Source organism: Myotis nattereri, assembly GCF_964212035.1.
Source record: "Myotis nattereri genome assembly, chromosome: 6".
NCBI classification, from domain to species: domain Eukaryota; kingdom Metazoa; phylum Chordata; class Mammalia; order Chiroptera; family Vespertilionidae; genus Myotis; species Myotis nattereri.
The window spans coordinates 61,339,869-61,367,571 of record NC_138081.1 but is presented as its reverse complement, the minus strand read 5'-3'; the positions used below and the strand labels follow the sequence as shown (position 1 = coordinate 61,367,571).

General features: G+C 39.7%; 1 protein-coding gene across 1 annotated transcript in view; it reads right to left on the bottom strand.

The window, feature by feature from the left end:
- SOBP (sine oculis binding protein homolog) overlaps nt 1-27,703 on the bottom strand; it is a 159,163-nt gene that overhangs the window by 113,326 nt on the left and 18,134 nt on the right. Inside the window, exon 4 of the mRNA XM_081093834.1 lies at nt 4,740-4,891. Coding sequence (XP_080949960.1) covers nt 4,740-4,891 — 152 coding nt within the window. The remainder of the gene's footprint in view (nt 1-4,739; nt 4,892-27,703) is intronic.

The window sequence follows — 27,703 nt, the reverse complement described above, 5'->3', positions numbered from 1 at the left end:
CCACTACAATTTGTTGGGGGAACAGCAACTTTATGATATTGAAGAAATATTTCTATGTATTCTTGTCTCAAATTATATAAAAACTAGAAGAAGGGAGCAAAATTTTAGTGCTCTTGGGAATTTGTGTCTATGACTGAAGTATCAATGCCTCTAATCCATAAAGAATGCTATAGCCCTAGGCCAGTGGTCGGCAAACTCATTAGTCAACAGTGCCAAATATCAACAGTACAACGATTGAAATTTCTTTTGAGAGCCAAATATTTTAAACTTAAACTATATAGGTAGGTACATTGTTATTAACTTAATTAGGGTACTCCTAAGCTGGCCTTTGCTAAAAACGTCCTCAATCTGATTGAGGTACGTTCGCTGAGGTCGACCCCTTCCAACTCTCCCATCCACATTCATCTTGTATACTTGTTTCGTCTATCTCCTTTCCGAAAACCGACTTCTGTGCATGGGCCACGAAGTTTCAATCGCACTGTACGTGCGCGCCCGCACGTGGTATTTTGTGGAAGAGCCATACTCAAGGGGCCAAAGAGCCGCATGTGGCACATGGGCCGAGGTTTGCCAACCACTGCCCTAGGCGGTTTGGCTCAGTGGATATAGCGTCGGCCTGCAGACTAAAGGGTCCCAGGTTCAATTCCGGCCAAGGGCACATGCCCAGGATTCGGGCTTAATCCCCAGTGTGGGGCGGGCAGGAGGCAGCCAATCAATGATTCTATCTCTCTCTCCCTCTGAAATCAATAAAAATATATATTTTTTAAAAAGAATGCTAGAGACTTGAGATTTGAACCAGGACAGAAAACAATCGCCCTTGAGGTTGCCTGCGCGAACCATCTGCCTTGAGTTTTGATTCCTGCTTGATTTAGATGACAGGATATTTCCCATGCAGAAGGAAAAAAAAACACCACAGGATATTTAGAAATGATTACTATTTGTAGTCCTGTTTGTTACTCTCACTCTTCAAGGGATAATGGTTACACGACATTACTCCCTTAGTAAAGGTATTTTTAAGTGTGTGTTATGGTAGAAAGTAAAACTGCCATTAGTTGGACTACACACTCCAACATCTCCTGCAAAACTACCAACTCCCTGCAACTTCCCAGCTCCTCGCTGGATCACTAGGCTAGAAATGTTTTCAATTCCTTCTCTACTCGTGGCTCAAAAAGGGGCTGGGAAAAGAGTGAGTTATTAGTTCTATGACAAGTCTCCAGTGCATCTAGTAATGAGACTGACATCCCATTGTTCAGCCAATGCCCACAGACTACAAAAGTATTTTTCATACCCACGGCTTCAAAAACATTTGAGGCAGCAAGTGAGCCTGTTGGGGATAAGGACTCCACAAAATACAATTATTAATTAACACTGTACACGACTTAGAGCTGACATCCTAAAGTGTATAAGCTAGTAGTTGGGTTATTGAAATGAATATAGCTGTGATTCACAGCACTCTCCTAGCAGAAGCATTCTGAAGATAGCCCACATGCTTGTTGCAATCCAAACATCTCTTCATATAAAATTAATTTGGTTTAAAAATATAAGCTACATGCCATAAAGGGTTACATTGATTTCAATCCATCCCACCTTACTTCATTGTGCCAGCATTTGTAAGAGAGAGAATGTGGCATTCTTAAACTACTCCATCAAAGAGAAGGAAGGTTTGAGAAGCAAGTGAAATTTAAAGAGTCAATTTTCAGGGGGCCTTCATTTTGAGAGTTGGGCTATTTTTGTCCTTGTTTTTAGAAGAAAATCAGCCCCTGCTTCTATCCCAAGCATTTGTGAAGAGGACAGCAGGGACAACACGGGCACAGCTGTCCAATTTACATTCACAAATGCAGGTGTTGCACAGACACAAAACAGAGGTCAGCTGAATCCTGCTCCTAATTAGCTACCTTTTTCACAAGGATTTTCCTTTGTGAAGTTATGCATGCAATTTGGGTTCAACTTAGAGACCATTTTTAGATCCCAGCATGCTATCCACTAGGAAGCGGGCTGTCATTATAAAGCATAATTTACAGCATAGTTAATTTTACATGTGTTTTTTTTTAAAATCGACATCATACCTAAGGCAAAATTCTGTTCTGCACACACATTATTCACTGTTTTTCATCCACATCTCAATATTTAAAAGTGTAGAATTTAGCCAGAAAATCTTTTATGTAGGAATGGGAGAATTTTTGCCCTTTTTCTAAGATTAAGAAAGTCCGCAATTTTAATAATGAGGACCAAAGACTTTGTTAAATGATACAAGAGAAGTAGCTATTTGCTATTGTCTTCAGTGGGGAACACCCTGGGGCTGATTATAGCAGTTCTTAGAAATGGCAGGATGGAGACTGGTATCTAATACAATCCATTAAGAAACCCAAGCCCTAAATGAAATGACCACAAAATCCTATCAGTTCACAGAAATGCAGCAGCTGTACATGTTTATTGTAATACAATAGGATATTGTTACAGAGATAACACTCTTAAAATAAAATAAAAAAAAGAACCCAGCAAGTGATGTGACCAGTTTATTTCTCTATTTGAAAAACGAGAACGTATATAGTGTGGCAGAGCTTTTGATATAAATAAGCATGAAGATTGCAGAGAAGACAGGCATAGTATGTACACTAATGGGCTGCTGGGATCAGCCGGCAAACTTCAAGCCACTGTGATGCCCAGGTTTTGCAGGCTATTCAAAGACCTACCCCAATAACCCTGCAAAAAGGGGAAGGGAATGCTGCTCCTCCAGCTGACGGAGAAGTATTCCACATGCTAATTCTTAGCTTGGCCCCAGTTACCCAGTTTTCAAAACTGTATGCTATGGAAGTTTGACCTTAAACTTTATAATGATGTAATATTACATATGACTTATAGTGATGTAAATTTATATATGTTATTATTATAGGTGGTATTTTATATAGATATATTTAGACATATGTAGAAAATATATATTTTTTATATATGTATATAAATAAATATATATATAATTATATGTAGAGAGATATAGATATAGGATATATATATAATTATATGTAGAGAGATATAGATATAGGTAGATTATTCTAGGTTGTTTTCCAATTGGGTCAGGTGCCTTCCTTCAAAAGCTTACTAAAGTGAAACCACTTTGCAAAGTATAACAAATATCACCAGGATTGTAACAAATTCATCTTGCTGTATTTTACTCACTACAGGCAGTCTATCAAGATTCAGACCCATAACCTTTCAGAATGATAGAAAGACAAAACAACAACAACAAAAACTTCTCTAGCCATCTTCTGGGGTGGAATGCAAAGTATTTTGTTGTGGCAAGTAGGGCTTCGAAGAAAAAAGCGCTGGGGCCATTCCTGTGATTGTTACCCCAGTGTTCAGCATGCAAAAGGGGGGCCCCAGAGTCTCAAAGATCATTTAATCCCCGTATATTAAAGCAAACCATGTCTCCACGCACTGCTCTAACCACCCTCTTCTGAAGCTTCCCTGCTTCCCGCCATCCCCCCAACCCCCAAGGGAAAGTGAACCTGACTGGTGACTATCCCAAAAGAATTGCAGTTTCTTTACTTGCCTTCCTGTTCCAGTGAAGATTATGAGCCTAATTCTTAGAGATTGCTACTAAATTCCACCCTACTGAATTCTGCAGCCTAATTCTTTCAGCGTTATGTTTTTTTGGCAGAATGATGTGACCCAAATTTGCAGGAGATAATTTGCTGCAACAGTGCTTCTTGTAATGCAATGAACCCGAGATGAGCATTTCAGGATTGCAAATATCAGACTTAAAAATAACAATTATTTGCTTCAAGAAAGGATAGGTTTTGCTCTTTCTTGTATTATGGAAATGGAAATGCTCAGCAAAGTGTAGACAGTTTTATGAATTAAGGAAGCTTTACAAATCAATGTAAATAATCAAGAACTAGCAATTTACTTCAGTAATTGGTGGCAAAATGCTATAGAAGTTCTTTAAAGATTAAGAAATTAGCAGTGTGTGTGTATGTGTGTGGGGGATTGTAAAACCATCATGCATTCCATTTCCCATTAGTGGTGGCTAATACTATTCTTTAAAATGACATTTTCAAATCTGAGATGTCTTAAAACAAACAAAACAAATATATATATATATATATATATATATATATATATATATATATATATGAATGACTATGGCCGTTCCTGTTTCGCCCACCATGCCTCTCACAATGCTTGGCTATGTGAGCAATGCTGGTTCATGTATTCATTTTTTCACCTTTTCTCAATATCAATCAACTTTAATATAAGGTATCAAGAGAGACTTGACATGTTTCTTGGTTAGAATTAGTGGATCGGATTTTGGAAAGAGCCAGAGCAATAGACCCATTGGAAGCAAGTCTTAAACTGAGTGCACTAAAGCTTCCTGGCCATGCATGGCCTGTGGCTAGTTCCTCAGGAATCTCTACCAATTATCTTGCCAGATTCTAGTCTGCATGTTCTCCTGCTGGGGAGTCCCTGTCACTTTAAGGTACCAGCTGTGATCTCCGTGTCCTCATCAGATTCATTCACCCTCTCAGAATTCAAACACCAAGACCAGAGAAACTGAAGAACAGGTTATTATATACATTAGAGGGGATCCCTTATTCCAAAAGATTAAGTATGACAGAGAAAGAGAACAGAAAAAAAAAAAAACAGGAAGAATAAAAGGTGCGCAGTGTTTGCAGCTAGAGGCTAAGAGGCACATGCGCACGTGGGCTGGGGAGGCCTGCGGGGGCCGCCTCTCTACGTGCTCTTACCTTGTTTCTCTTGAAGTAGGCTCGTCGGCAGGCCGCAAAGCACTTCTCGCTGCAGAAGCTTTTCACCTCACTTCCCATACTCAGGGAATAGCGCTTGATCCCCACTTTCTGGCACCAGGCACACATTATTTGTACATTTGACACATCATCTTCTATAATAAAAGTATAAGAAAAATGTTCATATCAGAAGTAAACATCCCTTCAAACTTAGTCACACCCTGAACCTGAAAGAGCTACCCGGGGTCTGATTTCAGTCTCCGCACCTCACCATGGTCTGACCTAGGAGAATGGCCAGCTCTTGCGGGGAGGGCTCAGTGCTCTTTTTTCTTTTTCCTTTTTTTCTGTTGGCTTTTAAGTTTCCAAAGACATCCTTTACTTAAAAACCAGAGCATGACGTCAGAGCCATGAGAGTTCCCAGGGCTGCTTAGCCTGGTAAAAATGCTTATTCTGCCTGGTTATACCAGGCTCAGTACTAATGAAGCTTGTAGAATGGCCCATTTGTTCAAAGGTGCAGCTGACAGCCTACAGGATCTACCAATGGGGGAGGACAGCACACCCACATATGTGATGACCTAATGTGAACCTTGACAGTCAGGAGCCAGGACCAATCTTGGCATGTTCCCTATTACATGTTACATATGGAGTGTTGTTTACTTTTGCAATATAATGATTCCCAAATGATATGGTTAGTCGACAACGGAGAGATTGAGTGGCCAGATTCTGCTGATACAAAGGCAGTGGCCTGGCTCACTCGGTGGTCTCCTGTGACGCAGCCTTCCCACATGGGGTCCCAGACAGGCACAGGCCTAATTGAAATTCTTCTCCATGAGATGTGTGTGATTCATGGTCCCTGGATGGAGGAATAGTCCTGGGGTGTCAGCCATGAGCTCTGAGGTCACACGGCTGCCCAGATCACGCTTAGCCAGACGGGTGGTCCTCACAGCTCCAGGAGGACCTGTCGCCCACGTCATGGGGATGCTCAGAATGATGTTAGGTGATATGCAAATATTTTCAATATTTAAAATGCTGTATTTCTTTTCCTTTGTAAGAAAAGAAAACAAATTTAAGTAGTACAAGTCCATGACATCACAAATACTACTGCTCAAAACAAATAAAGACTTTTAAAGTGAGCCAATAAATGAGATGTAATAGTAATTACAGTACAGGTAGCAAGATGTTAAGACAAACATGCGATGGTGATATTCAAATGACTGAAGTCTGGGAAACTTTTGTGGGGGACTAAACGTAGACCTTAAATACAGGTCTAAGAAATATTCCCTTGCTATCTCCTATGTGCTCTGGCTATATCTCGAGTTTCCTTGGTCCTCCTAAATGGCAAAGTGTGTCTGACTGGTTGCCACTATTAGCCACATCTCTTCGTCCTTTATGGATTTTTTTTTTTTTTGTACTAACCCAGACTCATGCTCCAGACATGAATGGTAATCACAAAATCCCCAGCAAGCCCTGGTATAGTGTTGTCTGATTCTGAGTAAAATCCCCCAAAGACTAATTGCTAAGCAAGGCCTGGTCCATGAGCTGTTGACATATTCATGGTTCATAGAACCTGTCATGCAATCATTCCATTTCCAGGGGAAAGATTTGGTTTGAGGCAGTGCGGTCATCAGCCTGCAAAATTAGAAGCAAACGAATCTGAAGTGCGGTGATACGGCTTTTTCCCTGAGGATCGCCACTCAGAACCTCGTGCAGCATCTTATTTACTTTCATGGAATATTGTCATTTTAATCATCATTTTATTTTACAATTACATATTGTGATTTATTATAAGCTATAATAAATGAGACAGTGTAACAATGACCTTTGATGCTAATCAAACATTTTCGATAACGTAAGTTTCTTTAAATGGAGTCAACATGAGTTCAAATATCATACAATTACTGTATTTAATCATTTGTTCTATTCAAAGAAAGCTTTGTGTTTTATATCATCTCTAATATGGCACCTGTCTATAGACATTGTACGTGTATGAAGAATTAACAAAACTCCATAATTTACCTTATAGTACGGAAGGGTTTTTAAATTAGATTAGAAATGTTATACCTTTTAAATAATCATCTGTCATTACTAAACTCACTAGCACTAATAGTTTCTGATTTTTCCCAAGCAATTAGCTGCTTTATAATCTTAAATTCCTGAAAAAGAAGATGATACAGCAGAACTCTCACAAATGATCCAACGGCAATAAACTTGATTCTGGTGAAATCTGTAAGGAAAGATACTTTATGCGAGAAATTATGTGGCCTCAGCATTCAAGAAGGAACTTTAGGACATACGTTAGGTTCCCCTCATTGTTTATTCCATTTAAATGATCTAAAACTGAGATGGCAAAGAACAGAGCACAAAGCTGCAGCAGGGGTGGTGCTCGGCCTGCCCAGAGGAACGACACTTGGGACAAAAAGGCTGCTGGTGGGTCTTCCTCATGCTTCATCCATCAACACCAGTCAGACCATTTGTCATTTTTTAAGGGAGGCAAGGATACTTTCTTACAAACAATAGACCTAACAAATGGACAAAAAGTAGAACTTTAAAGCAGATTATTTTTATAAATAATTTGCCCTATGAAGTAACAACACGGGAAGATGAAACAAAAATAATTGTGTATCTGGAAATTGGAAATGGTTAGCATCTGTCTTGTTAAATAATTCAGTATTCCCATCCGTTTTTCATAAAACTCCACTTCATAAAGGGAAACACTTTGGAAAACTTCCATGAGATTTCTCTTTTTCTGTCATCAAACTATTATCAATAGCTAATGCTCCAAATAAGTGTCTGATAAGTGGATTATTCCACAAGTTCAAGAAACATTTTTACATGTCTTAGTTATTCTAGTCTTACAGAAGTCATTTTTATTAATAGTATATTTAGGAAACTAAGAAAGATCTGCGATTATATACGTTAATTTTCTCAGCTAAAACATAGCCCAAGATTCTGCCACCAGACATGAGATGGTATCCCATCTTAAGCAGTATGGCTGCACCCCTAGAAAAGTGACATTTTCTTTAGTGCTGAACCCTGGGACCTATGTACATGCTTCATGTTGGCAAAATAGAAGGCCCCAGCACTTCAACTTTTCTAACTTGATCTGCTTCAAATTTCTTTATTTAAAACATATTTCTTCAAACTAGGGAAAACCCAATTTGCTGTCTTATATTAGACTCAAGGTCTGTGAGACTTTGAGACTTTTGAGATTACCTCAAAGAAGACTCATGTAACATATTTTTCCTTACTGCCATTAGCCTATGTATTTTTCATAATGATCAATGCAACAACAAATGCAAAATATTTACAGCATTATATCACATTCCCAAAGTGAATAGTTTGTATAACATGATAAAAATTTTCATATGATAATGTCACATAAATATGCATCAGTCAAAATATGCATGTTTCAATTAATCATGAAGTTTATACCACCTCTTTAGGATTTAATTAAGCAAAATTTTTAGGGCATTTTCTTTCCAATCTAATGTTCAAAGAACTATAGAAAATTATTCTATTTTACATCCCAGAAGGAGAAGTTCAGATTAATTACTCTGAGATGAAATCAAAATTGTGTTTGTTTATCACAGTGCAGAGAAGTATGATGTCAAGCATTTCTGGAATGCCTTGCTGAAGTTGTTAGAGAATTGCACTATTTGGTGACTATTAAAAATAAGGATGGCCATTGGCCAGTGGCATTCTCGGGGCATTTGAATTGGCTATGAATTTGCATATTAGCTTACCTGACCAGAGCTCAAAGACAAGCAGGAGGGCCTTACTGGACCCCAAGTGATTAAACTGTAGATTTATCATCCCTTTGTAGTTTTCATGGGAATCCAAGACTGAGGGGGAAATCTGAAAATATTTGCTAGTGATGTTTTTCTCCTCCAATAATTCCTAGAATGTACATGTCCAGATAATCATTTCAAGACTTGAATCATATTTGAAGCAAGTTACAAGTTAGTCTGGAGTGACTCCTGTGAGTTCTCCATACCACGAACGAGAGCTATGGCACAGGTGGTACTCTGTCAAACTATTTCTTGGAGCAGCTATATTTAAGCACAAAATGAAGACGTGGTCTGGAAGGCAGGAAACTAGGGTTAAAGTTTGCTGCTTTTCAGTCCTTTTTTGGAATAACTCAATTTCAAAAACTTTAGGGAAGTCCAATTTAAAAGTTTCCACAGAGTCCTATAGATGCTTCTGTACAATTTCCTGTGTTCTAAACATGAACATTTAAGGATACCCAAAGAAAATTTGAACCACTGAGCCAAAAAAAAAAAAAAATCATAGCAAGCCTTATTCAGTATTTAGTAGGTGCCAGGCACAGTGCAAAATTCTTTAAATCCATCATTTAATCTTAATCACAACCACCACCCCCAGGCAGGTACTAACATTATCCCCACTGTGCAGACGGGGAAAGTGAGGTTTAGAAGCAATTTGCTCCAGATAACACAGCCAGTACATACCAAAGCCTAGATGAAGACCAGGCCATCTGTGGCCAAGCCCAAGCTCTTGACCACTATACCTTAAAGCACACAGCCTTTCTAAGCATGGAAGGTTGCACACCATCCACACAGACTTCCTTCTACAGAAAGGATAGAGAGCTGTCATAGGTTCTGCTACTTACACAGGACACTGTTCCAGGACACACTAACAGACAAAGAAAATGGGACCAAAAGGGTCAAAATGTCTTTGAGAAGAGAGCTGAAATGTTACTCAATATTTGTCGACTGACTTTAAAACAAAACAAACAAACAAAAAAAACAAGGTAAAGGCCTGCAGTGCAAGCCTTTATGACTGTGGGACTTGAACTTGCTGCAAACATTCTATCTGAATGCTCACCAGCAAGTTCCACTTAAGCATTCAATGATGAGAAAGAAACAAGAATACCTGAATCGCAGGATGCAGTCATTCTACCCACAAGCAAGCAAAAGACTTCCCCAACTTTCTCTGTTGTAAGGAGGGGGACCAACAGTAGGACATGGATGAGATTGACTTTGTGGGTCAAGTGAGTAATTGCCTGCATTTATAATTTCAAAGATCCCAATAAGAATATCTTAGCTTCAAAAATTATCCCTCAACTGCTCACTAAAATTAAATTCTACCATTAGAGAAGACTTTATTTGACTAAATATGTCTTATATCCCATTAAAACACAAATTCCCTGAAAGCAAGAAGGTTTAATAAACATTTTTCAGCAATCATTTATGCTTTCTTCCTGCAGGCTTTCACAGAGAATGGGGAGAAGGGCTGAGTATAGGCTTCTAATGAGAAACGTGGAAGGCAGAGATGGAAGAGACTAGGGCACGAGAGGCCGCTGGCCATTACTTTGCTATGTCTCGCCCTGGACCCACAGGTATAACAAGCTGAGGGCAGAGTGGACAGAAGAAAATGCGGTGCAGTCATACAGTGGCACAACGTGAAATATTTTCAGAGACCCTTTTAGATGTGAATATAAACCACGGTAGAAGTTGAAGGAGGTGGAAGAAATGGCATGTAGCTAGGGATCACTAGAAAAGAAAAGCAACAGGCAGATCCACTTACTACAGTCTCAAGGGGGTAACTTTTTTAAGCAAGTGAGGTAACAGATAAACACTGCTTTGCAAACCTGAGTCACTATTAATATTTGAAAGACAGTGTGGTGGAGTGCAGAGAGATAGAGACAGAGGCCATTAGTAAAGTATTAAACTGCCCCTCCCAGTTGTGTGACCTGGGCAAGTCACTGAGGGGATAGCAGTGCTTACCCTAAGTATAGCTGTGGTGAGGATCAAATGAGAGAAAGTAGGAACATTCTACGTGTAAATGAGCCTTCCTTAGAACTACTGGCAATTGGACCCATAAGAAAAGGGTAGGTGTCAGCTATATGTAATCGGACGGGCACCAGTCACTTCAATTACATTCCCGCCCATAGATGGCATCTCTTGAACCACTATCTTTGAATACAAAGAACCCAGTAATTCCTTAAATTTCACTAACTCAAACTATTTAAGAGTAAAGCCATTTGATTTACTAAAAGCTTCACTTACAGCCATTCTTTAAAAAAAATTTCTTAACTTGAATTAATAGTTGACAAGGTGTTGCCAAATATATCACAGTACTGCCAAATATTCTGCAATTAATAGATGGGAATTCTTTGTAATTATTACATCAACTATCCACACATGGGTGGATCTTTCTAAGTGCCTGGGAAGTTTGCTCTTTTAAAAAGTATCTAGTAACAACTGAAAATATCTGCCACCTTAACTATCAAAAATTGCCAAATAATAGCGTCCAAATTAATAAAATTTTATTGCACTTGCTGTTAATTAAAAGGATAGATGCAATTAAATGATAACGGTTCGTACAACTATCATTCTCTGTAGTACCTAAAATGATCCCTATTTTTCTTTACGAAATGGAATTATTTGAAGTGATTTCAAACATTTAAATAGTCTGCACCCCTCTAACTAGAGTAGTATTGAACACAAAAATAAAATCTAAATCTCTATACATAAATTAAAATTAGTTCCAGTAAGTTACAGAAATGAGCACATATTACACAAAATGGCAGAAAAAAAAACAATAACATTTTAAATTAATTTTCAATTTTCTAATGAAATTCTTCTGGCAATTTTTAATTATTTATTTATGTACTAGAGGCCTGGTGCACAAAATTTGTGCATGGGGGGGGGGGCTGCCCCTCAGCCCAGCCTGCACCCTCTCCAATCTGGGACCCCTCAGGAGATGTCTGACTGACAGTTTAGGCCCGACCCCTGTGGGATCTGGCCTAAACCGGCAGTCAGATATCCCTCTCACAATCTGAGACCACTGGCTCCTAACTGCTCACCTGCCTGCCTGCCTGTTCGCCTCCTAACTGCTGCCCTGCCAGCCTGATCGCCCACAACTGCCCTCCCCTGCCATGACCAGCCTCTTCCACCAGGACTTGCTTCCTCCACACAAGGTGGCAGGGACGCCGGGACCAGCCTCCTCTGCACCGCACAGAGCCGTGGGACCCCCAGGCCTCACCGCATGGAGCGGCCGCTGGGCCCCACCTCCACTGTGCGTGCAGCCATCTTGTGATGGCCATCTTGTGACGGCTATCTTTGTGATGGCCATCTTGTGATGATGTGAGGGCGTGATGCACCTAGGCTATTATTAGTATAGTTGATATATGTAAAAGATATGGCTGCAGAATTAACTAAACATTTACATGCAGGTCCCTGCACTAGGAAACTGATCAAGAATGCTGACTTGAATAGGACATGGCTAGGAGAACAGATAGAAAACAGATAGAGAGAACATATAGGGGAGTGTGTCACAGATAGAAAAAAGAGGTTCAGAAACCTGTGAGAGCCCACAGAGTTAGGTCTTGATGGATTTGGAGAGGGAGAAAGTTCAAGAGAAGAAACAGCAGGAATCAAGGAGTGGCAGACAGGCTCAAGGATGGGGAGGACTCCTGAAGTCATGCAGTTGACCAAAATTGTGAGAAGGCAAAAGTAGGAGATTAGATTGGGGCCAGAGGGGCCTGAACAAGGAGTCGCTTGAATGGCATTCTGCTATGGGGCAGGAGGAGCTCATCTTTATTCCACAATTAATACAGAGCTCCAGAATAGTTCTCAGTAGGATATAACAGGATCATAAATGTTACTCCAGGAGGGTGTATCAGAATTTGGAAAGACTGGAATCTTGTTCCATATCTGGAAGCCTCAGTAAGCAACATGAGAGCATGCTCCATGATCATTCACCTTTGTGTGTTCAGTGCCTACCACATAGCAGGGCTTATACTACGCTGGGTGAATGAATAAAAGGACAGGTGAATGGCTGGGTGGGTAGGTGGGTGGGTGGGTGGATGGATGGATGGATGGATGATTGAGAGGAAAGGGGATGAGTTCCAAACCTATAGAGTAACAGTGAAAATGAAAAGAAGAACAAAAGGAGAGATCCCATAAAGTCACAAACTAGTAATTCTCTCCTGAACATCATACTGACTTGGATTCTTTAACAAGACACTAAGCTTAGGTGCCTGCAGCTCCTCAGCATTAACTTGACTATCTCCCGATAGTTTCACTGCTTTGCCAGTGAAGAGATGTCTTCTTGCAAACCTCTTTGCCAACCTCACCTCCACTTCTCAAAACTCACTGTAGGAAGTTTGTCTTTTCTAGGTACTCATCCTAAAGAACTGGAATAAGAAAAGAGTAGAACTCAAGAGTATGGAAAACCCAGAGTCCGCCATGTAATATTTCTGAAAGCACAGGCCACAGGACACTAATCCTATGGGATATTGAAATGGTGTTATTTCAAAAAGACTTCCATGGTGAAATATGTATGGAAAACGATGGCAAACAAAGTTAAAAAACAGTTTCATTACTTGAGGATTTTTTGGAATGTAGAATGAATGTATGATCTTCAAGAGGGAGAGGTAGAGTATGCTGTATTTCACCATTTGGACCATGAACATGTCTTTCCACAGAGAATCCACAAGACTGGACTTCTGAGAAAGTTTCCCTGGGACATGCTGCCCCACTGCCCTACATTAGCACCGAAGCAGGAGCACTTCCACGTGGATCATAATTATCAGGAAGGTCTCTTCTCTTTTGCCCAAAATTGGATCTTTCTTTTCAGGAGCCTCCTTTGTCTGCGCTGGGCAGAAAGACAAGGCCTGCAGCCATTTGGCCAATGCTAGGTGTGCTGACCAATGCCTACCAGTCCTCAATAAATACTACCAGACTGAACTAACACACCCATGATACACAAAATCCTGTGGCATAAGCTATCTGCATCAAATACAGACAAGGCACCCTCTTCTCATCCTACAGACAAAATGACAGAAATCCCTAGTAAGGTAATAGAAGAGTAATACTGCTCTTGACACTTAATAATTCATGTTCACTGGGTATGGACAAGGAACTCAAATAAAATCTTGTCCCCTTTCCCTGAGCCCTGGATCTGACCAATCTACGAGGCCCTGGGACAATGATGCTGTAACCATGGGTTTGCTTGACATTGGACCTCTCTGTCCTATATGGCTGAAAACCACTCACTGAGCCCCAGAAGCTAGCTGACAAATGAACATGATTAGGGATAGGGGACAAGGTCAAAGATTGTGCACCGGCAAATCCATCACTGCTGGAAAAGTAATTCCAAGCCCCTGCAGAGCAAACAGGGGCATCATCGCCAAAGAAATACAATAGCAGCATAATAGGACTAAAGAGTCAAACTGCTTTATATAGGATGTCAGAGCAGAAAAAAAGTATTGCCAACACCTACTATCTATGTGAAGGACTCATGTCCCCTTCTGAAATCTGGCTTTCCCATCAATTACACTCACTGGGCCCCATAGTGGTTGACAAATCTCCCGAAAGGGGAAACCTTAATTACAGACAAAGAATTCACTTATTTACTCAACTCTGTGCCAGGCACTGCACCAGGAGCTGGAAATATACTGTGAACAAGACAGACATGATCCCAGACCTCAAGGAGCTTTCTATGGCTGCCCCCAGTGTAAAATGCCAACATGCAGAAGCCAGGTGTTCGTGGTGAACACAGAAGGGGCTATAAGCAGCCTCATTGTGACTGACCAGCAGGCAAGTCCCACCTTATCATTCTAGCCAGTCCTGCAGTAGTATCCCATGCTGAGACAACCATTCCAGGGGAAAGGAACTGACAGGCTAGAGCAGCCGTGGGCAAACTACGGCCCGCGGGCCGGATCCGGCCCGTTTGAAATGAATAAAACTAAAAAAAAAAAAAGACCGTACCCTTTTATGTAATGATGTTTACTTTGAATTTATATTAGTTCACACAAACACTCCATCCATGCTTTTGTTCTGGCCCTCCGGTCCAGTTTAAGAACCCATTGTGGCCCTCGAGTGAAAAAGTTTGCCCACCCCTGGGCTAGAGACTCAGGTCAGAGGGACACCTGGAAGGGTTCAAGCGCTCACATAAAGCACTTGCTTCTCTCCTCTTCAGCTCCTCTTCTTCTCTCCATGCTCTGAAGTATGAGTTGAGTAGATTGAAGAGTAAGAAGTTCACTGTACTGAATTTGTTAAAAGAACCAAGGTGAACCTGCTGGAACATTGTCCACAATATAATTTATTTCCCTCTTCATTCTTCCTCTAAATAGTTATTTAAATTTCTTGAATGAAAATCATTAATGACTGAGGGACTCTCTGAAAGGGCCCCATGCCAGTCCTTATTCAGGAATATGATGAGACAGAACATGCCATCCATGGGCAAAGTGGAGGCCATACCAATGGGAATCTTTCAGAGTCCTCCTCTCTTCTGTCTTCATATTCCCTTGGGTCATGTAATCTAGGTACTCTTGTGACTCCAGTTATCATCCATAAGACAAAGATTTCCAAATCAATAGTCATCTCTCATGAGATATTATTTCCAATGGCCTCCCAGACAACTTGTCATATCCAAAGCTGCACACATATCTCTCCCATAACCTGCCCCTTCACTGTGTTCCCCTTCTTGGTTCCTGGCCCTACCATCCATGCAGTTACCTGCTAGCAGAAATATAGCATCTTTCCATGCCTCTTCCCTCCCCCTTCCCTCCCACATTCTGATTAATCACCAGGTTTTCCTAAGTGTTTTCATAATATACTTACTCATTCATTCATTCAATATATACTTATTAAGTGTACTTACGTCCCAGACTGTTCTAGGTGGCCCATCCTCATGGAGTTCACTGCTGTCTATTCCAGTGAAGCCACCAACACCTCTTGCCCATACTACATGTAGCCTCCTATCTTACTCCCGTCCAATCCATTCCCTCCACTCTGGATGAGGGAAATTCTATTGAGACACAAATTTCATCACTGCTGTCACTTGCTCAAAATCCCTTAGTGTCATCTACTGCCCTCAAGAAGTTGGAACTCTTGGTCATTGTCTCCATGACTCCCATGACCAGGCCAGCGTCTCAGCTTGTCAACTCTCAGAACTCTGGATTCTTTTACTTTGCTTAAACCTCTCTCTACATTCTGAGCCTTTCTATATGCTGCTTCCTCACCCACAATCTCAAAATCCTTGAATGATTGAGTATACTATTGCTCCTTCATATCTTATCTTAAGCCTCACTCTAGGAAGACTTTTCCTGACCCCAAACCTGGTCAGATCCCACAGCACCCCTAAATGGATCATCTTCAGACTTGATTGAGATTTCTTTTTAACATGTCTCCTCCACCAGATTGTGATCCAGTTAAGACAGGGACCATGTCTGTCTTGTTCAATAGAATGTAATGTCTCCTTTGGGCCTCAGCATAAAAAGGAGAAAAGCAGAATCCTTACAAGGTGCACCTTGGATGATTGGATGCCCAGTGAGAGTAGGGGAGCAGGAGAGCCAAGGACACCATCTGTAGTAATCACTCAGAACAAAGCTGCCTTAGAGGGAAACACCACTTAAAAGCCCCAGAACAGAATGCAATCGTTATTTCCACTCTCCTTGGCCAAGTCCATGAACTAAGCCTTCTCAATTTAATAGGAACTTTGAGAAGTCAGTATTGGGAATGTCCCTAGAATAACAAGAGTTACTAACTTCATCATTTCTCTCTCTTAACCAAACTGTGTCCCTTCAAATAATAGCAAATAGTTCAGTCAAGTCTATATTAATTCAGAAATACGGCCACCCTCTACAAGCAAGGGAAAAACACAGCTGACATTTCCTCTTATTTCCTGTTAGCATCTTAGCTGTTTGGTGACCTGAGACAGAGTGGTCTGAAGGTATTATCCCAGCTAGGTCATACATCCCTAAAGTGAGGTAATGCCACGAGAAGTTATGAATTGCCTCAGGGATCACAGACACGTGTGATTTAGAATTCATGTTTAGATGGTGTCTCCACTTCAGAACTGAATTTTGGCTCTGATTCTTCCATTAATCCAACTGAATGACCTTGAGAAGGTCATTAAGCCTCGCTGGGCCTCATTTCCTTCATCTGTAAAAGAGGGCATTTAGCTAAATGGTCCCTCAAGTCCCTTCTAATTAAAATTCTAGGATTCTAAATCTCTCAAAATAACAAGATCCATTTAAAAGAGTTTAGGCACAGGATATTCCTTTTTCTTTCCTATTTTTCTTGAACCCCTGAATTAATATTTTTCCTTTTTCTCCTTCTATAAAGCCACCACTGTTGTCCCTTGCCTTTACCTAAGAGGCTTAGAAAATTCTTTGGCGAGTGGAACAATTTTAGAAGTGGCCCTTTCTAAGCTCTCCAGTATTTGCACCACCAAGAACCTGGTGCCATCTTTTTTACTCCTCTATTATATATTTATGCTTGACTTTAAAGGGAAAAACATGAATGTTCATAAAATTCTATTTCAATGTTCTTTTCCATTGATTTCTGATCTTTCACCGTGTACTTCCACACATGGTATTCATGGTATTTTATCCTGAGTTTCCCATAAAACAGAATCTGAAACAAAGACATACATGTAGGTGAATCTATTGGGCATGTGATTCCAGGAGGTAGGAGTGAGGGTCAGGGAAATGAACCTGGGGAGGTGGAAAAGCCAACAGAACAATGTGTTATTGAGTTGGCCACCACTAAGGGGACTGGTATTCAATCATAAAGAACATTTTTTGGAGTTTATGAAATACATTTTATAACCACTCACACAGGGGACAAAGGAAAAAAGTATTTATTCATCAACTCTCATGTCCCATTGGTCTGGTGTGTTCATTTCCCCACACTTCTGGTTTGCACATGTGTGAGAGAGTGCTGAAAGGATTTATGGGATGTCCATGCTGCCATTATCAGAGAAACCCAGAACTAGAAGCTAGAGACATGCGTGAGACAAGGCCCTTTCATAATGCATAATGCATAAGCTGTCAGAGTGCTCCAGCAATCATTAGAGTCAGATGTGGGCCAGAGGGTCTGGAGTGGTGTACTAGAAGTGTCCCATACATAGAGTTGTCATCACCATAAAACTGTTCTCAACCTCAGCGCTGTTGACATTTTCAGCCAGATAATTCCTTGTTGTGGGACTGTTCTGTGCATTGTAAAATGTTTAGCATCCTTCCTAGCCTCTACTCGCTATATGCCTGGCCTCTACTCACTATATAACAGCGCCCCCTCTACAAGTTGTGACAACCAAAAATATCTGCAAATACTGCTAAATGTCTCCTGGGGGGCAAAGCCTGAGAAGAACCAATGATGTATTATGTGTCCTATTCTTGTCAATTCCCTGTCTCTCCACTTTATACCATATCAAAAGCAGATTCCAAGTAGACCACGGTGAGGGATACTTAGGCCTTCTGCCTATAACTTAATGTATAGGCTTCACCATGAAATATCCCATGTAAGTAGATAATACCTTAATAATAAGGAATGATACGATTTAAATTTCAAAAAGCTACGAGCAGACTAGGTATAAAATAAAAATGACAAAATTATATTCTGGGGTTTAGTTGCTTAAATTAGGAGGAGGAGTTAAATAAATTTTTTTGAAATCTAGGTCTCTAAGTCAAGGACTCAATATTTTTGAGACAAGGATCTTCATCCCTGAATTGTACACATATGATATACCAGCAATTTCACATTCAACTTCAAGGCCTACACTCACCCACCTAAACCCATATAAGGACCCCCCCCCCCGCACCCCGCCACAGGAAATCATGTTAACTATAGTTGATGAGCATTTGTACTGTTTCCTGTGTTTAGCAATTATAAGTAAACTAGAGGCTCTCACAATCCTAATCGCTCACCTGCCTGCCTGCCTGGTTGCCCCCAACTGACTTCCCCCGCTGGCCTGGTCACCCCTAACTGCCCCCCCACCAGCCTGGTCACCCCTCACGCGCCCCCCCCCCCCCCCCCCCCGCCGCCAGCCTGGTTGCTCCATGCAGCCTGCTGTTCAGTCGTTTGGTCGTCCCTCACTAACTCCCCTGCCGGCCTGGTCATAGGCAGCCATCTTGTGAGGGTGTGGCAGTCAATTTGCTTATTACCTCTTTATTATATAGGACTAGAGGCCAGTGCACGAATTTGTGCACAGGTTCGGTCTGGCCAGCCCACCCCAATGAGGGCCAATCAGGCTGGCTGGTGGGGGGAGAGAGGCCCCAGGAAGTTGGCCAGCTGGCCCGCCCCTGATCAGGAGGAGGGCAAACCTGGGGGAGGGGCTGCAGGTGGTTGGGAGGAGCCGATCGGGGCCCCGATCAGGCCAGTTGGCCTCCCCAGTGCACATCATAGTCACTGATTGTTCTGGTCATTCCGGTCCCTTGGCTTTTATATATATAGATGCTACTATGAAGGATCTTCTATATGTCTTTATCTCACATATATACACATTGGTGTTGAGTACATATCTGGGATGGAATTATTGTGTAATAGGATATATATATGTTCAGCATTAATAGATATTGGCAATCATCTTTCAAGAGAGGGTATACTGATTTGCACTCTCAACAGCAATGCATGAGAGTTTTAGTTGATCCATATCCTCCTTGGCTCTTGGTATGATCAGTTTTATTCATTTTAGACATTCTGTTTGTGTACTGGTATCTCATTATGATTTTAAATTTTATTTCCCTGCTGACTGAGATTAAATAACTTCTAACATGTTTATGGACCACTTGGATATTTTCTTTGGTTTAGTGCCTATTTACAGTTTTGCTTATTTTTCTATTAGGCTGTTTTTAATATATATGTATATAAAGGGATTCTTTATATATTGTGAATATTTGCCTTTTGTGGAACATGCATTATGAATGTCATCTCTCTTTTTATTATTTTGAAAGATGTCTTTTAATCAGCAGAAATTCTTAACTTTAATAGAGCCTATTTAATCAACCTTTTTCTTTATGGTTAGTGTTTTTAGCTTAAGAAATATTGGCCTACCCAAAATCATAAATATATTCTCCTAGGCTTTTTTCTACAAGCTCTATTGTTCTACATGTCACATTTAGATCAACAATCCATCTAGAACTGACTTTTGTGAATGGTGTGAAGTAAAAAATCCATATACATTTTTTCCCATAAGACTATTTTTCTTCACTGCTCTACATTGTTATCTTTGTTGTTATGGACTCAATACTTGAGTCTCTTCAAAATTCATGTGTTGAAGCCCTAAGTCTTATTGTGATGCTATTTGGAGATGAGGCCTTTGAGAGTTAACTAGGGTTAGATGAGATCATGAGGACAGAGATCTGGTCCAATGGGATAGAGCCCTTATAAGAAGAAACACCCAAAAACTCTCTCTCTCTCTCTCTCTCTCTCTCTCTCTCTCTCTCTCTCTCTCCTCTCTCTCTCTCTCTCTCGCCCCCACATGAGGACACAGGGAGAAGGTGGCCATCTGCAACCCACAGAGAAAATCCAAACACCAGCCCCAATGACCTTGATCTTGGACTTACATTCTTCAGAATTGTGAGAAAATAAATTTTGGTTATTTAAGCCATCCAGGCTATGGTATTTTGTTGTGATAACCCCAAACTAATTCATTTATCATAAATCAAGTATCTGTTTAGATTAGTTTCTGAAGTCCACTGCAATGATTTATATGTATATCCTTGTATCATTATTTCATTGCTTCTTTTTAATGCAATGGAAATCATTTATTATTGCTCATGTTTTCCGTAGGACAGATATTTGGGAGTGGTTTGGAGTACTTCTGGCTAAGGGCTGCTCATGAGGTTTCCGCCAAATGTCTTTTTTGGAAGTCATCTGAAGGCTTATCTTGGGCTGGAGAATCCACTTCTAAATGGTTCAACCACAAGGCTATCAAGTTGGTGCTGGCTGTTGGTGGGAGGCCTCAGCCCCTGTCCACATGGGGCTCTTCACAGGACTGCTTGAGTTTCCTTAGGCTCCCCCTGAGACTGAGCAATCTGAGAGAACTAGGCAGAAACTGTATTAACCTTTTATGGCAGCCTGAGAAGTTCATCCCCCAGATCACTCCTGATTCAATCAAGGAGGAGACCAGCAGGAGGGCAGAACCACTGGGGGCCATCTTAGAAGCAGGCTACCATAATTTCATTTACCTAAAGTCCAAAAATAGGCAAAATAAACTATATTTCTTGGAGGGAGGGACACTTAGGTGTTAAAACTGTATAAGAAAAGAAGGCAATGATTACCATAAAAGTGGTTACCTCTTTGAGGAAAGAAGCTGAGTTGACAAAGATCATTATTTGTAAAAGAATGGATTTATGTTTTTTCCAACATGTAATATATTTCATGATTGCAGTTTCCTTTTAAAAATTTAAAACAAAAGAGAACTGACATGACAAACAGAAAGTATTATTTCTCTTTCATACCTCAAATATATACATATTAATTATTTTATATATGTATATACATATACATATATTAGAGTCCTGATGCATGAAATTTGTGCAGGAGTAGGCCTTCCTTCCCCCAGCTGCCGGCACTGGCTTCCCTCTGGAACCCAGGACCCTGGGCTTCCCTCACAGCCCCGGCTTCATCCGGAAGGACGTCCGGTCTAATTAGCATATTACACTTTTATTATTATAGATTTTTTTTATTTCAGAGAGGAAAGGAGAGGGAGAGAGAGAGAGAAACATCAATGATGAGAGAAAATCATGGATCAGCTGCCTCCTGCACACTCCACACTGGGGATAGAGCCCGCAACCAGGGCATATGTCTTTGACTGGAATTGAACCCAGGACTCTTGAGTCAAACCAGCTAGGGCTATATTAATTATTCTTAAAGGCTAATTTAAAGTATGGTCAAAAGAAGAGTAACAACAGCATCAACAATTAACACTAATAGTAAAATAAAATTATTTAATTATTAATTAATTGTTATAGTCTTATAATAATTATTGAGATCTGGCAGTATAAAACTTCCAGTTTTGTTTTTCATTTTCTTCTATTTGTCTTGACTATTCTTGCCCCTTTGCATCTCCATGTAAATTTTAGAAACAGCATTTTAATTTCCACAAAATTTTATGCTGAGATTTTTATAGCATTAAATTATGAATCAATTTAGAAAGAATCTACCTTTTTAGGGTATTTAGTCTCCAATCCATAAACATGGTGTGTCCCTCCACTGATTTAGGTCTTCTTTTATTTCTCTCAGCAATGTTTATAGTTCTCTGTGTAACAACCTTGCACATATTTTTGTTAGATTATTTTCCCCTCTGGATATTTGACAGTTTGATGATATTTTAAATGGAATTTGGCCCAGCCGGCGTGGCTCAGTGGTTGAGTGCCGACCTATGAGCCAGGAGGTCAAGGTTTGATTCCTGGTCAGGGCACATGCCCAGGTTATGAACTTGATCTTCATTGGGGGGCATGCAGGAGGTGGCCAATCAATGATTCTCTCTCATCATTTATGTTTCAATCTCTCTCTCCCTTTCCTTTCCTCTCTAAAATCAATAAAAATGTATATTTTTAAAACAGCTTTTAAAAAATAAAATTTGTAGATATTTTTAAGTTTTGCTTTTAATTTTTTGTGATTGGTATATAGAAACATAATGGATTTGGGGGTATCAACTGTGTTAGAGACCTTGATTAATGCACTCATTAAACATAATAGGCATATCTCATTTTAGTGAGCTTCATTTTATTGTGCTTTGCAGATATGGCATTTTCATCAATATCTAGGCAAGGCCTACCACTCGCAATACAATATTTTTAAATTAAGATATGTACTTTTTAATACATAATGCTATTGCATACTCAGAATACCGAATAGTATCAACTTTTATATGGACTGAGAAACCAAAAATTTCATGTGACTTGCTTTACTGCAATACTCATTTTAGTGTGGTGGTCCGGAACCAAACCCATAATATCTCTGATGTTTGCCTATACATTGGTGGAGGAGGCATTCTGTTCTAAACAAAATGTCACTTCTACCTTTCAAATCTTATATTTTTTTGTTTCTTTTTCTTGCCTTATTACATTATCTATGAAATTGGACAAAATTAAATAGAAGTGGTGATAGTAGTCATCTTTATTTCATTCTTGAACTCAAGAGAAAAGTTTTCAATATTTAACATTAAGTATAATGTTTGTTGTAAGTTTTTGTGGCTAGTTTTTGTCATATTAAGGAAGTTTCATTCTAGTCCTACTTTGCCAAAGTTTTTTCTTATTTATTGTGTTAAATTTTATCCAACTATGTTTCTGCATCTATTTAGAATATTATATGAGGTTTTATTTTATTCCATTAATGTGGTTAGTTATATTGACTGATTTTTACATTTTAAGTCAACCTTGCACTCCTAAAAAAACCCCTAGTCATGATGTAATATCCTGTTGTACATATATCACTGGTTTTAGTTTGCTACGATTATGTTCAGAATTTTTTAATCAGTGTCCATGATAAATACAAGTTTACCATTTCAATGTAACCCAATTACATTAAATTATTATTTTCCTTACGTCTAATGCCCTTGTCATATGATGGGATCTATCTTTTTTCCTTCAATGTTTAGAATTTACCACTGAAGCTGTCTGGGTCTAGAATATTCTTTGTAAAAAAAGATTTAATTATTTAATTTATTTAATAGATGTAGGACTATTCAAGTTTTCCATTTCTTCCTGTTCTTGTTTTGGTGAATTAAATTAGACATAATGTGACTTCTCTTTTGCAGAAATTCCCATAATTACTCGCATGATCATTACTTATGTGTAACAAATGATTTGGTCTAATAACGTATGTGTCATATAATCTTTTTTATTCACTCACATTTCACATTTTTGATACTTTTTATACATTCTAAAGCTATTATTTCAAGTTATTCACTCTTTCAGAGTAAAAATTAACAATCATTGAAAGCTGGCCTAAGTAGCATAAATCTTTCATCTTGGCTGCCATAACTACACACACAGCTGAGTTTGCTTTAAATATATTCAATCGATTAACAAGTACATATTATGGCATATTAAAATAGATCCTTTCAAATCATAAAATCAGGTGGGAAATTCACCATACAAGTCATAAATCAGGGTTTAATAAATGTAGGAAAATTACAGATTACCTAAACTAAATACATTTTTCAGACAAAGAAACTGAGGCTCACAGAGGCTAAGTGACTTCTCTAAGATTATACGACCAGTAAGTGGCAGAGCTGACATTACCAATCCAGGCCTCCTGGTTCTTGCCCTAGCAATCTTTCCATTCAAACTACACATTCCATTTGGCATGAAGAATGACTAAGCATACTGAAATCTGGTCCACAATTCTTTAAGACCCCCTAATTATATAAAGAAAGATAAAACAGGAACCATGTCATAGTAAATAACATTTTTAGGCTTTTGTGTCTTTTTAATCACTTTGAATTTTAAATGACTGTCTTTAGCCCCGTGGTCGGCAAACTGCAGCTCACGAGCCTCATGCGGCTCTTTGGCCCCTTGAGTGTGGCTCTTCCTAAGCCTTAGGAGTACTCTAATTAAGTTAATAACAATGTACCTACCTATATAGTTTACGTTTAAAAAATTTGGCTGACGAAAGAAATTTCAATCGTTGTACTGTTGATATCTGGCTCTGTTGACTAATGAGTTTGCCGACCACTGCTCTAGCCTATATTGTGTTTCAGATCCCATTTCTCAACTGTACAAATACAGCAAGTCTTATCTGCCTAAAGAACTTCTGCTACTCCACTTTCCTCGCCTTTCTACCCACACCATGCACTGTCCAAATGCTGCTAAAATTATATTAACTTTCTAAAGTATAGCTGATCATATTCCAGCTATAGTCTAAGTTCTTGGTGCTCAGGGATGATGATAATAGATATTTATATTATCTGGTGCAATGTGAAAAACATTCAGTAAATACGTAAGTGACTGAAAGACTCAGATCGCATTTGGATAGCCTGGTGGCTATAAGTGTGGGTTAAGGAGACATCACGCCTAGGTTCACATACCAGCTCTGCCACTTATTACCCGTGTTACCTCTGGTACGTTGCTTAGCTTTTCTGGGTCTCAGTTTCCTCAGATGTAAAACAAGGTGAATAACACCACCCACACAGAGTTGTTAAAGAAAATAAAAAGTCAAATGAGATAATCTGTTTAAACAAGACCTTCCTCATAATAAGTGCTCAAAAAATATTAGCTGTGATGAGATTATATCATTACTATTATTAATTACTCTTGTCCTGCCATTCACCGTCATTCCTCCTGTCCTTGTCCTAAAAACCTCTTCTTTGAGAAATATATCTGCTACATAAATAGTAAGTCATCCAAATCCCATTAACTCTAGGTAATTTTATTTAATAATCATATTTTAAAAGTTGGACACACAAATAAGTGGCAAAGCAATTTTGATTAAATCCTGTTTTCTCAATGGCTACTTGGAATACAGCATGCATATGCAAGCCCCAAGAATATTGAATAACAGATAAAATAAATAATGGCCATAATGCAAACCACATTCTGATTCCCATTTCCCTGCAAGTATGATTCCATGTAAGAATTATAAGAGCCAAAAAGTAACATGCTTATTAACTGTGGGTTACTCGGCTTTATACATAGAGCTTAGCAGATCACGTGAATGTTTCCACATTCTCAGCTAAGCTAATGGTTCCTTAGAGCCCCGTTCCTATAACCTCTTAAGAATTTCAAGATTTGCCTGAAAAAATATATCATATTTCCATGACCATGCCTGAACACATATTTGGAACGCTCACTGAAAGCAAACTATCCTGGAGGACAGGAAATGGTCATTGTTTTCAAAGAAAGGCAAGACGCTCCTGCACACAGGAAATCAAGCCGATCTCAGGGGCTTGATCTCATCTCCCTCCACACAAACCTGCATGTCCTGTGTGGGCCCTGCCCTCCACCTCACACGTAGGAACACGGTGGGGAACAAGAATATGATCACTAACCATTTAAGGTCAAAGACGTTTTATTCAAACTGCCACATAATTGCATCCAGAGGAACATATTCCCTCCTTCTTTCACATTCATTTCATTTCATTTAAAAGTAATCAGGGACTTAGAGGGATTCTGGGCTTACAACAGGCAACTTGTAAGCCTCTGGGAAAACCTGTCCAAAGACTCAGATCTAAAATGTTGTTTCCTAGATACACTGTTTTCTGCAGCAGAGCTCGGTAGAACTTTCATTAGAAAGTTGCTACATTTCATTTTTTCCTCGTGAAAAAGAAAATAATGACTCTGAAAGTTTTATTGATTTTTATTTAATTCTTGGGAGCAAAATGCTGTTATAGGGCAAGTCTGAGATTGAGATATAAAAATCCTGGTTCGAGTCCCAGCTGGTTACTTTGACCAGAGATAGACAAGGTCGGGAGACCCTAACCTGCCCAACCACTGCAGAGGACTGATGGCGGATCAATGGAGCCGAGCGCTATTTCACTTGTAAAGCAGCAACGACCAATGTACTAGTAAGGTCCTTATTTTGAATGTCTTTACTTCAATAGTCAAACTTGCAGGGGAGTAGGGCAGGCCTAGTATTTTGATGGAGACTCACTATAACTCGGTTCATGCGGAGAAGTCCTTTACTGGCACAGTTCTCTTTGAATGAAGTCCCAAAGGCTTGGATTCATATTAAAATCTCTAATATGAGAAGAATTACAGCAAGGTTACAATATAATTAACCTGAGTTATCTTTCAAACTCTTGCTGATAGGTAGCCTGCCACTTCAGACTATGCTCATGCTGTGATTTTTAAAATTAGCAAAGAAGGAGGTTTTCATATTCATTCAAACTAAAAGAATAAATGAATCTTTGCATAAAAAGGTGTCGGTTAGTACTTTCAATTATTTCCTAATATTATTCTTATAAAAGTGTTTTTTTCATGACTGCTCTGTATGGCAAAGCCTTATTCTGTCGACCTCCTAGAGTCTGCAAAAAAGTCTGTGATTCTTATTTAAGGATTATGATGAGTCCCTTCACTGCTTGGAGAGTGAAAAAAAAAAAAAAAAAAAGCAAAATCAGGGCTATTATCCTGTGTTTATAACAAGTCTATTACCATAGTAACAACTGTGATGTCACAAACCCAATACCAAGGGCCAAATTCTGTCTCTGAGTGGGGAAGGGCAGCTTAGCCTCGGAAATCGGGTAAAATCAGATGCAGACATGTGTGGCCAAAGGAGGGTCAATGCTTGTGGTGATCACCAAAGCACAGGGAGTTCCCCTTCTCTAGAGAAAAAGGGGGCAGGAACAGAAAAGCAGATCTGCAGGCACAGAAGTAAGCTACACCCACACTTCTGTATGCAGCTGTGCAAAAGGAAAGTGGAAATCCAAGAGCATGTGGTATCACCGTGTTCCCAATCACGAGTATTCCACTGGGCCCACAGCCTGCCAAACGTGGATGGGGTCCAGTGGTCAGCCTGAGTACATGAAACACGCTCTGGAACCAGCGCCTGACCAGACAGAGCCCTCTGGTACCTCAGAGAAGCAGCAGCTTGCCTCATGATGGAAATCACTTTCAAACCAAACTGGGGTTTTACCCCTACTAGGTCACCCCAGTTCACAGAACCACTGATTCTCAGGGTGAGAGAACTCATCAGGTTTTCCAAAAGATGTGGACTTTCAAAAACTAGCCTTTTGCAGGAATAAATTGTATCCCCTGTCACTGGGGAAGTAGCAGATTAATAAGTATTCTTGCTAGAAGCACAACTCTATGTTAAAAAGTATTGGATTAGGAGTCAGAAGACCTTCTTGGCTCAAGTACTTAGAAATCACGTGACCTTGATAAAGCCATTTAACCAATTTGAGCTTCAGTTTTTTATTTAATACTACCAAACATGCTAATTCCCAGGGTTACTGTAAAGATCAAATTAAATAAAATAGCAAGTATCAATGAGTTTCATAAACTGTAGAGGATTTAATACAAACATAGGTACTATTACTAACATTTTCACAGGGCCAGTTCACAGTACAACAATAATTCGAACACTAATCATTATTTTCTTTCCAGGAATCCAAAGCACACATAGGATCCCCATCTTTCCTCTCCTGAGAGGTGGACACTTGCGTGATACAGTCAACTCTAAGTTATTCGGGGGGCTGATTATAGAGGGGCCTGTTGCTTCTAGACAATCTACCATTTCTTAGTTCCCCCTCAGGAATACCATGTTAACCTA